This window comes from Neolamprologus brichardi, chromosome 15 (assembly GCF_056152115.1).
Source record: "Neolamprologus brichardi isolate AB-2024 chromosome 15, ASM5615211v1, whole genome shotgun sequence".
Lineage (NCBI taxonomy): Eukaryota > Metazoa > Chordata > Actinopteri > Cichliformes > Cichlidae > Neolamprologus > Neolamprologus brichardi.
Genome location: NC_142118.1, coordinates 31,877,115 through 31,887,982, shown reverse-complemented (window position 1 = coordinate 31,887,982; position 10,868 = coordinate 31,877,115). Strand labels below are relative to the sequence as shown.

Here is a 10,868-nt window from a genome sequence, read left to right as displayed (position 1 = left end):
GGGACTTTGAGCTTTTATTTCTTGACCGTCGCACCTGCCAAATGTGCAGGCTTACTGTAAATACACACTCCAGATGCTGAAAAGAACATAACCATAACTGGTGAGGAAGGTCTGGGAGTTTCTCTGCTAACTACACTTTTTGTATTGAGTAAACAATAGTTCATCAGGTTCAGAGAATAAAATCTATAAAATAATGTAGCACTGGCTGACTTCTGCAACAGAGCTGATCATCAGGTGTGAACTAGAAAGCACAAAAATATCCATAACTGTAACATCTGAGCAAATTTTCAGTGACAGAACCCAAAAGGATCTTCATGTCTAACATGATCATATTACATCTAATGGTGTTCATGTATCCAGTTTCTCAGTGAGCAGTCTGTGAATGAAGAGCTGGATTTCACTGGGCATGAGTTCTGCGCAGTGACTGAGCCTCTGGCTCTGATCAGTCCCAGCTTGTAGCGGAAGGAGGTGGGCTTTACCAACTGCCACTTCCGGTCAGGACCGTGCAGCATTCCTCATTTCTTCCCACTTTAATTGCTTCCTTCTCCCGAGAGGAGGAGGGAGCGAGAGGATAGACAGCAGCTCATATCCACGTGCTTCTTTGAAGCACACACTACTCTGCCATTTCGGTCCAGTGGGCGGCGCTGGTTGCCCGATCCGCCATCAGCGGCTCCGCTGTTTTCTGCTAGCTGTTACTTGCTGACCCGTTGCCCGGTCGTCTTCTCGCCGACATGCCGGAGTACCTGGACGACCCCTCTGTGCTCACCAAGGAGAAGCTAAAGAGCGAGCTGCTGGCCCACAACGTGGAGCTCCCGAGCGGCAACCCCACGAAGGACGTGTACGTGCAGCTGTATCTTACGAAGCTGTCCGGCCAAAGCAGACGCCCCGCGGCTGCAGCTGCGGACTCGTTCTCCAGCGACGAGGAGCTGCCTCCGCCCGCGCTGCCTGACACCAGCCGCTCCTCCGGTAGAGTAAGTGCTCTCCCACTCCCGTCTCATTTGCACACTTCCACACCCACCAGGATTACGCAGCCACCAAAATCCACGTTCTGAACTCGTCGTCTGTTAACTACTGTAAATGTTCGCGGCATAGTTTCGGATGTTCAGAACACATCAGCTTGAAATGTCGCTTCATCAGACACGGCTCACATTGAAACGTGCGCTCTCTCCTCACAGACATAACTGGAAACGTCATTCCGCTGGAAAGTATATTAAGGCAGTCTCGTGAATGAATCGCAGAGCAAATCCAGATCACTTCCCACAAATCAGTCTCACAGGTCTCACCTCCCCACAGAGTTTCCTTCTTTGCTTCAGTTCCAGCCCCATCCTTACTAACCCCCCCAGCAGCAGCAGCTGGGGACTCTCCATCGTGATGCAGAAGAAAGTTTTAGCGCCGATACAGACACACAAAAAAGATGTAGACACAGACACAGGTCTGTGAATGAAGGTTTCTGCCGACTACATTGAACTGGAACGAGAGCCTTTTGATAGTTTTCAGCTCTGCATCAGCGCGCTCATGTGCACAACGGTTACTCGTTTTTGTAGGTGGGATAAAGAGTTTGAGGTTAGAGGAGCTGGCAGCCATGCACTCAGTCAGGAAGAGATTTGTTCTGATGCTGAGGATGAAATGGGACAAACTGACAGGTGTTCGAACTGATGTCTGTTCAGGTCTGACAGAGCAAAGTGTCTGAAAACAGGAGTGACACTACTATTTTGCATTTTATTATAGACCAGGAGGCGGTGTTGAAGTCTGCAGGATATCCTTCCTGAAGCAGCCCTCCCGCTTTGTCCCTTGTGGAGGCTGGCACTCCAGCCTGTTTTTAGCGGGTTTCTCATGAAATAGCTGAATTTGGCTGCGACGCAGATTGATGATCAGTTCAGGTTGTAACAGAAACAGTGCATCTTACACGTTTCCACTTTTAAAATGAGTGGGATGTGTGCCCACTTTAAAACTACAGGCAGTACTAGATGATACTAGTATGTAGTTTTATAAAAAGTACACATTTCCATGTTGTCCAAGGGCCTGATGTTTCAATAAGAGTATAATGATTGCAGAGGTGATGTGTTAAGTACTGGATCAGCCAGATGTCAGGCAGCTTTCAGCTTTACTTTCTGCCTTTCCTTTGGAGCATGAAATAACATTATCCACTAACTGGGGGCGACCGTGGAAGGTTGCTGGTTCGATTCCTGAACTCTCTGTCCTGGTCGTTGTGTCCTTGGGCAAGACACTTTACCCTACCGCCTACTGGTGTTGGCCAGGGGGGCCGATGGTGCAATATGGCAGCCTCGCTTCTGTCAGTCTGCCCCAGGGCAGCTGTGGCTACAACTGTAGCTGCCTCCACCAGTGTGTGAATGTGAGAGTGAATGAATAATGGCATTGTAAAGTGCTTTGGGTGCCTTGAAAAGCGCTATATAAATCCAATCCATTATTATAACTGTGAGCCACCATGTGCTGTGGCTCTTGCAGTGAGTGTTTAGTGCTGTTTCATGGTTTAGGTGGTGGAGCAGACAGATGTTTTCCTGCAGCTGCTTGCATTATTATGGTGAACATTGAGGAAATGCTTTTGCAAGGAAGAACTCATGCTCAGACTCAGCATAGTTGGTGTCTTGGCACTAGAGTGTTGATGCCGTTTATCTCGTGAAAGCTGCTGCTCACATACCTGAGGGATTACAGGCTGCAAAGGGAGGTGCCCAAAAATGAATTCCTGACATTTTTCAGTGACTGACATGAAAGAGGATACTCGCTGTGACTCTTCGAGTCTGCAAAGCTTCGTGTTTTCAGATTAGATGTTGGTCTGATTGAGATTTGGATGGATTGTTGTAAAGTGTGAGGAATGTGTGAGCATCTGTCCAGGACTCTGTGAACAGTCTAAGAGTCCACAGTGAGTTTGTTCCACAGAGCTGTGAGCTTTTCAGTTCAGTTATGGCTGTAAAGGCCAGGGTGTGGTCTGCAGAGGCACTTTTCTCCTCCTCCTCCTCCTCCCACTCTTGCAGTCTTTGGAGCTGCTGCTGTGATTGTGAAACAGCTGGGTTCACATCCAGCTGTTTCACAATTGTCATTGTTTCTAATACAGAGTTTCACTTCAGCTCTTTGTATGTTAGAGCTTTGCTCTTCCTCTGCAGACAGACGGCAGTTCGTGGAGTACAGTGGACAGCGAATGTGGTCGCTTTGCATGACCATAAATTCTACTTCAGTAACCAAGAGTCACATTTTTATAGCTGTGCATTCAACACACACATGTACGCTCCTTTGGAGCCATGTAGCGCCTAACTTGTCACAGGTGCTTAACCCAGAGCTAAGAAGAAAGCTGAGGGTTCCTGTCCACCAACAAGCTATCGACAACTGTCCTGTTAAGTCTTCAGAAGCATGATGTCACTGCTGCATTCAGCAACATATTTATTGTACGTTTATTTGATTTGCTCCAAGGCAGAGCTGCCTTTAGTTTTGTTAATTAGGAGACACAGCATCATGCCACTATGCTGGCCTCACAAGTAATTTCCTGTCGGCTGCTAAGTAAAACTTCAGACTATGGTGAAGCGCCTCCAGCATCTTCAGACGGTCCCATTCTCCTACCTAAATATTTCCCCTGTGGCAGCTTCCTTTCAGGAAATTAAAGAACGCGTTTGTGTACATGAGTAAGTTTTCACATCTGCTCAACGGTGGTTTAGGAATGAAGTATTCATAAAATAACGAATCTTCCTGCATACTGCTCCTGGATTTTTGAAAAAGGCTTTGCTTATGTGCAGTGACAGCAGTGTTATCCAGAACGTAACAGGTGGTAAGCACCTTTCTGCTCTGGAAAATTTCTGCAGTTTGACTTCTGTTGTTCACATGAGTTCCCGTGTTATGAGTTAATATAGGTCCTTCTGCTACACTATTCCGGGTGGACAGCGGGGGGAGAGGGCTTTTCACCCATCTGAGACGCACTCCTGTGCAGTCTTCCAAGATCCTGACTACACGTCACTTGAACCAGATGACATAATTGTCTCAAAATGTTGGGCCAGAATAGAGAAGGAGCGATAGTAGGGTTCAGCACGAGGGAGAGAACTGCAAAAAAAAAAGAAAGAAATCCAGCACTAAAAGCACAGACAGTGACTGCAGCGACATGTTCCCTTGTTTCTAACACAGTTTCACTTCAGCGCTGTCAGGTTTAGAACTTCACTTACCAACAACACGAGCAGAGTGGCCCACAGACTGTACACTGCCTCCATCTGACCACAGAGCTGTCTGCAGGCAGAGAGGAGGCGCTACCTTTGACCATAAAACCAGCTTCAGGGAGAGAAAGAAGCATATATAAATATAACAATAGATGTACAAAGATATTTTAAGTGACCAACAACAGATTTGTTGGATTAGGGATCATGTTGGTACAGTAACACACAGTCATAAAGGTACCTGCAAAACGGGTAACTTCTTTATTTTATGTATAAGCGCTTTGTAAATCCTGTTCACTAAAGTCTGTTAACCAATACAAATACATAAAAACACATGGAAACATCGGAATGGTCAATGGTTAGTGTTAATGTTTATGGTAACATTTTAATATTTGAGTGTTGTTGAATCAGCAGCTTTACTGACCTCTGACAGTCCTAAAGTTTAACATGATGCACGCTAACTACTCCAGCTGTAGGTGTGTGTGTCTGTGTGATGCTGGTACTGAGTATGTTGCAGTTTTTTGTTTTTTTTTGATGGCTTGGTGAACATAGCAGTGTGTGTGCTGGTTCTTTGAGTGAAGAGTCCTTCATGTGAAAATGGAACTGTTAGGTGACTCTTGTCAGTCATTACTTTGTGATTATTTGCCTTCAGGCTAAAAAAATCTATCGCTGGCTCCGCTCTGGCTCTGATCGGTTGTTTTGTGTGCTGCCCTGCTGTTTTCCACAGAAAGCCACCAGGAAAACAGACAAGGTTCGACCGACTGAGCTTGATGTGACTGCGCTGAGCGACAAGAGCCTGAGGGATGAACTGCTCGAGCGTGGACTAGACGTGGGGCCAATTGTGGGTGAGTGTAAACCTGCTCACCATTGCAGACACCGTAGTGGGCACAGAGACTGCACTCACTGCGCATTTGTAAAATGACAGATGCAGACAGTCCCAGGGTGAAATTGGTTGCAAAGAGGGTGTTGCACCAAAAACTTTGTTGCTTTGGTCGTCAGTAAGGTTGCTGAGATTGCTTGACTGTGTGCAAACAGCATTTATTCTATGAGCTGTAGTGAAACTTGAAAAAATTAGGAAGGAGACAGATACTTTTCCCATTACTGGATTAACCTGGTTGGTTTCACTGCTACAACATCACCCTTGTCTTGTCCTCCCAGCATCCACCCGGAAGCTGTATGAGAAGAAGCTACAAAAGTTGCTGGATGAAGGGCCTCCACGGCCTCCGCCACCACAGCTGATGCTCGTAGGCTCAGAGTCTGACCTCTACAGTGACAGGGAGGACGGTAGGAAGGATCCACGGTGCAGCTCATTCAGGGCTGCTGCACGAGTGCTTGGATTTGAAATGTTCCCTCATCACCTATATGAGAAATGTGATATTGTGTGTTGATGAAGGGGATGTTGTGTGTAGAACAGATGTCAAACGTATGTCCTGATACAATTATATCCGGGGTGCAAGATAATTTCATATGTCATTTATTGATGGCCTGAATCTTCAGCCCTGCTGGGAAACCATGCAGACAGAGGTGGGGCTTTATTTTGAGGGGCACAATTATATCACAATCAAATACAGACTGGGATCGTACCATCTGGAGCTTCCCAAGACTCCAAAGATAAAGAAAAAAAAGTGTTGTCAATTTGTTAATTCAATTCAGTTTTATTTCAGTTTTAACCACAACAACAGTTGCCTCAAGGCTGCAGCATTGCAAGGTAAAGAGCCTTCAATAATACAGAGAAAATGAGAGCAATCATATGACCCACTGTGAGCAAGTGCTTTGGCAAGAATGAAAAGGCCACACCGCCTTTTAACAGGAAGAAACCTCCAGCAGAACCAGGCTCAGGGAGGAGCAGCAATCTTCTGCGTTCAGTTGGGGTTAGGGGAGGAAGACAGGACAAAGAGACGCTGTATAAGAGAGCCAGAGGTTAATAATGACTAATGATTCAACGTAGAGAGGTGTATGAACACATAATGAAAAATGTGACTGAAGAAGAAACACTCAGTGCATCATGGGAATCCTCCAGTAGCCTAGACCTAGGGTCACCTGATGCAGCTCTATGTGATTTATGGGCTCTGCGCCCATTCTTAGGGCATATAGTTCAGGTAGTAACTATATGCCCTAAGAATGGGCGCAGAGCCATTGCAGGGGGGAGGGGGTAAAGAATTCTTGGACACTGCCAGCATAATGGACAAGTTTTTGACAATGTAACAAAATCTAACCAGTTAATGTAAAAAACAGTTAACCTGGAACAACAGGGCTGAGCGCTCGGTACACTCTGTCAGCTGTTAGCAGAGCTAGCGACATCTCTACCACCAGTTCAAAGCAATCAGATTATCTAGGATTGACCTGTCTTGTTAACCCCGCCCCCTGACTTTGATGGGTGAGGCTGACCAATAAAATTAATTCATGAACACAGCAGCAGGGTCAGGAGTGCCAAAATGAATTAAAGAGATACATCATTAAATAATGAATTAAATGTGTCAATAATGAATAGAAATTGGAAATAAATAAATAATGTATTAAATGTTTTAAATAGTGTTTTGTGTGACTGTCCGTTTTGCCAGAGGTGATTGCAGCTGGTGGTCCAGAGCCTGTGGAGGAACCAGAACCAGCTCCTGTGGTTGAGAGAACAGTGAGGAGCAGAGAGAAGACGGTCATCTCCACTCGCAGCCACAGCAGCCAGCACGCTGCGGTAAGACGGGTGTTCACCGCACTTACAGAGAACAGACCTGTCACTCTGGCAGCAGAACAAAGGGATGTCTGGTGCTCTGTGTCAGTGCCCGGCTGCTGTGTTAGTAGAGCTGTGTGTCGCTTACTCACCAGGGCCCCCTGTGATGGCTTCCACTCGTCTGTGACGGCAGCAGCTTGACACGGGCCGTTCAGAATTCCACTGCTGGTCACTCTTTAAAACTGCAACTCTGTTTGTGTCACGCCTGGAAACGGGCTAAGCGGTGAGGGGAGTCCCAAAGAGGCTCTTAGGTGTCCGTTACTTGATAATCTGCTCTTACCCATGTTTACTTTGTATGCCGTCAATGCACTGTAGCGGAAAGTGCGTTCAGAGAGGTTCTCATGTTTTTAATGGGTCTGTTTTTCTTGACTGTTAGGCTTCCAGCCGAGAGCAAGGCCACAGGTATTGTGTGTCGAGTTCGGAGGGACCACATCATGCGTCCTTTAAAAGGCCTGTAATGAACCAGGCTCTGTATCTCTTGCTCTGTGCTACATATGAGAAACTGCTGAAAATTTACCTGCTAAATTCTCATAGAGCTCTTATTCATGTATGAAAAGACTTACGTGAATATGAAATTAAATTTATACTGCACCAGAAAAACTAAAGTACAAGTGTGGAAGTGACCCACAAGTCTTTGCTTCAGGAACAGGACTCCCTGCTCCTCTATCAGTGAAAGTGGAATGGTTCCAATGACCGGACTTTTTGGATTTTGTGACAAGACGATCAAAGCTGTATGTGGCAGCAAGAAGCAGATCATTGTGACGTATCATGCAGATGTAGTAAGTGTAATATAGTGGGACCCCTGCAGCTGCCTTTAATCACAGTTTCCTCTGACGCGGCATGGTATCTTCTTCATCCTCGAAGCTCGAGTGCACTCACTCACACTCAGTGTGAGACTGCTTCAGTGGATCAGCTTGCTTCTAGTCACACTTAAACCACATGATGTGGATTAAAAGAGCACCTGCTTTTCTCCACAGTGCCTGTGATATCTGTCTGTTTGTGTCCTTGTTTACTGGAGCCACCTGAAGCAGTCCACTTTTAGCCCTCTCCCCGCTTTGTCTGTACAGTCAAAGCTGCTTAAAGAGCAACATGGCCAGACTCATTTGAAGAAATAACAGCAGTGTGAAGTCATCTCATGTGAGTGCTGTGATCTGATACTGTGCTGCTGGTTGTAGCTACAGAACCCCCTGCTGCTCAGGCACTGCACATGCACCTGCTGAGGTGTTTTTCCATTTCATTTCTACCAGTGTTGCCATGATTTCAGTAAGTACAGTTGTGAATAATGATGTTCTCTCATTGCTCTGTAATCAGATTAAGTGAAGTTAATGAATATAGTGTGGTCTTCTGTTACAGTTCACTTCATTTACTTCCTCCTGCTGAAGTAATAAAACAACCATCTCCTTTTCTTCATTTAAAAAATTCAAAGTCAATCTGGTTTATGCTGCTACCAGATAATCTGAATTTCAAACGGTTCCACTGACAAATTAACGGGACTTCATTAAGAACACAGAACCCTTTTACGAGAAAGACTGAGGTCCTTTACTTTCTGTCAGATGAAGGCCAGCAGCAGGCTGAGGGTGGCAGATGTTGTGAAAAATCATTTGAGTATCTAAACCAAACTGACTTTCTGAGATTTATTTAAAAGGAAGTTAAAACCTTTGCAAAGGCATGAACAGGGTTTATAAAGGTCAATTAATAACAGCTCCTTTATACCCATCATGTGGATACAATGTTGTCTGTTCAGCTGTAGGCCTGGGACTCTCCAGCAGCCTCTTTGATGAGAACTTAAACTTCTTCACAGACCTAAAGAGGTGACGTTGTCTTCTTTCTCAAGCCCTCTGAAATGAACCGGTTTGAAGTAGGAGACACGGAAAGTGTTGTGGATCGTCACATTTCTGGATAACTCGAGACAGTTGAGAGATTAAGAATTGATTTAACCACAAAAGGACGAATAAAGCAAGGCTCAGTCTATCTGAGAAGACGAGCACACTCGCTGGCCTGTTTTGGACTTGGGACCAGAGTCCCGTGGTACTCAGCCAGATGTTTGTTTTGCTGAAAGGTCCCGAGTAAGGCAATGCGGGTGGTGCTCCATTTGCGACAGCACCAAATGAGGAGATCGATGTCCAAGAGAGGCATCGAGGGGGGAGAAGTGAGTGGCAGAGGAGGACACGATGTTGTGGATTTTTTAGAGGAAATAACACACCATAAGATACTTTCTTTTAAATAAATGTCAGAAAGTCAGTTTGGTTTAGATACTCCACCGGTGTGTGGATTAAAACCTTCAGCTCCGCCTCTCTATTGTTAGCCTTGAGTAATATGTCACTCATTGAGCATCAGAGTTTCACGGATCCATGTCGGACCAGTTTGGATCGAAGGCCGGCACTTTACTCTACTCAGCTGTCCGCAGTGCTGTTTCCTCTCTAGAAGGCTGCTTCTGTGACAGAGTGACACCCAGTCTGTGAGCACACTCTGTTCACACACAGTCCTGTGAAGATGCTGGGCTGTGCATCTACACTGTCCAACAGTGTGTTCATTTCCCAGCTTAACCTTGATTTCTCTTGTCTGTGTAGGTGGAGAAAATCGCAGCCAGTGATCAAACCCTAAAAGTAGATGAGAAAGATGTCCTGAAGGAGCTCTTTCTTAATGACCAGAGCGGTCCAACGGGAATCACGTAAGTGCAGTCGGCTGTTCTTTTCTTACCGGAAATGAAGTTTGATGTGTTTAGCCTGCAGTAAAATAAATATTCAGAGATCTTCTAAAGTCGACACCACAGAAAGCAGGACATGAACCCCAGAGCTAAAGTAAAAGATATTAAAATTACTACTTTAACAAGTGTGAAGGGGCCAAATACTAGTCCATGGCATTGTAAGTGGAGCAGAAGTCTCTACAGTGTCTTTTAACTTGGCATGGCCAGGATCAGTAAGTGCTGTCATAACAAGGATTTTTTTGACAGGAGTTACTGGATTGACCAAGACTCAGAACAGTGGAAAGTCCAGTACATTATCTGCTCTACATGACGAGCTGAGGTCTCTGTGAATGTTAAATCTTAAATGTTTCTCTTGTAGTGCCACCTGTCGCCGGCCCATCCGAGGAGCAGCAGGGCGCCCTGTGACATCCAGTGATCTGTGGAGTGATGGCCGCCTGTTCTCTCCAAAAGCCACCAAGACCAGCATCTCCTCCTACACTCAGAGCTACTCAGTAAACAGAGTATCCAGCCTGCCACCCAAAACCACCTCCTCCAGCCTCCCGCCTGCAGGGCAGACCCAAGCAGCACAGCGCAGCATGTCTCTGTGGATAAAGCTCTTCCTGTTGGCCATCGTGGCCACTTTCCTCTTCCTCGTTTACCAGGCCATGGAGACCACCTCCATAAACCCATTTCAGACCTCAGACATGGAGGTGGCTGCTGGTAGCACAGCATAGAGAGCACAGCTGGAGACTGAGAGGTGAAGAAGACCTAGTCTGCTTTAACTCGTTCATGTTTCATTAATGTTTAAGTGTGTTAAGTGTTCTTTACATTTTGCTGTGATCACAGATTTTGTACTATTCTACTTTTTTGCCCTCATTTCTGAATAAGCTTTTATGGAGAAGATAAGTAAATTTCAATGACACTCATTGTGAAAGCACCCAGCAGCCCTGTCTGCGGTTCGTCCTTAAGCTAGGACCTCAGGTGATGACGAAGCCAGTCACTAATCAACACACAGGAGCTTTCAAAGACACAGGAGCCTCGTCGTTTTGTTTTTAGTCGTACTTGCATGGTGTGAATGTGTGTGTGATTGTAACTTTTCAAAATTTGCCTTAGTATCTCTGTTGTTAACAGTCTTTAAGAGTCTGAAGCTGCTATTCTGGTTTGTACCTTGGACCATCTTTGTTATTGAGACACGGAGGCTTCTTGTTATAGTTCAAATGCTTTTTAAAGCCTGCCCCACTATTTTCCTAATCTTCTCTTCTAATAAAATTTTATACCCAAACACATTTTCTCAAACAATGTA

The 10,868-nt window shown here is 45.6% G+C and overlaps 1 protein-coding gene across 1 annotated transcript; it reads left to right on the top strand.

Annotated features, from left to right (window-relative positions):
* The first annotated feature begins 477 nt into the window (after positions 1 to 477).
* Positions 478 to 10,847, top strand: tmpoa (thymopoietin a). Its single transcript, XM_006808349.3, has 6 exons — positions 478 to 971; positions 4,882 to 4,999; positions 5,313 to 5,438; positions 6,716 to 6,843; positions 9,450 to 9,550; positions 9,945 to 10,847. Exons 1-6 carry the CDS (start codon positions 732 to 734, stop codon positions 10,297 to 10,299), a joined length of 1,068 nt encoding a protein of 355 aa, XP_006808412.1. The 5' UTR covers positions 478 to 731; the 3' UTR covers positions 10,300 to 10,847.
* Positions 10,848 to 10,868: the final 21 nt, after the last annotated feature.

Coding starts and splice junctions, on each gene's coding strand:
- tmpoa (XM_006808349.3), top strand. CDS start 732: ATGCCGGAGTACCTGGACGACCCCTCTGTGCTCACCAAGGAGAAGCTA. Junction 5,439..6,715: donor CTACAGTGACAGGGAGGACG/GTAGGAAGGATC, acceptor CCGTTTTGCCAG/AGGTGATTGCAGCTGGTGGT. Junction 9,551..9,944: donor AGCGGTCCAACGGGAATCAC/GTAAGTGCAGTC, acceptor TTTCTCTTGTAG/TGCCACCTGTCGCCGGCCCA.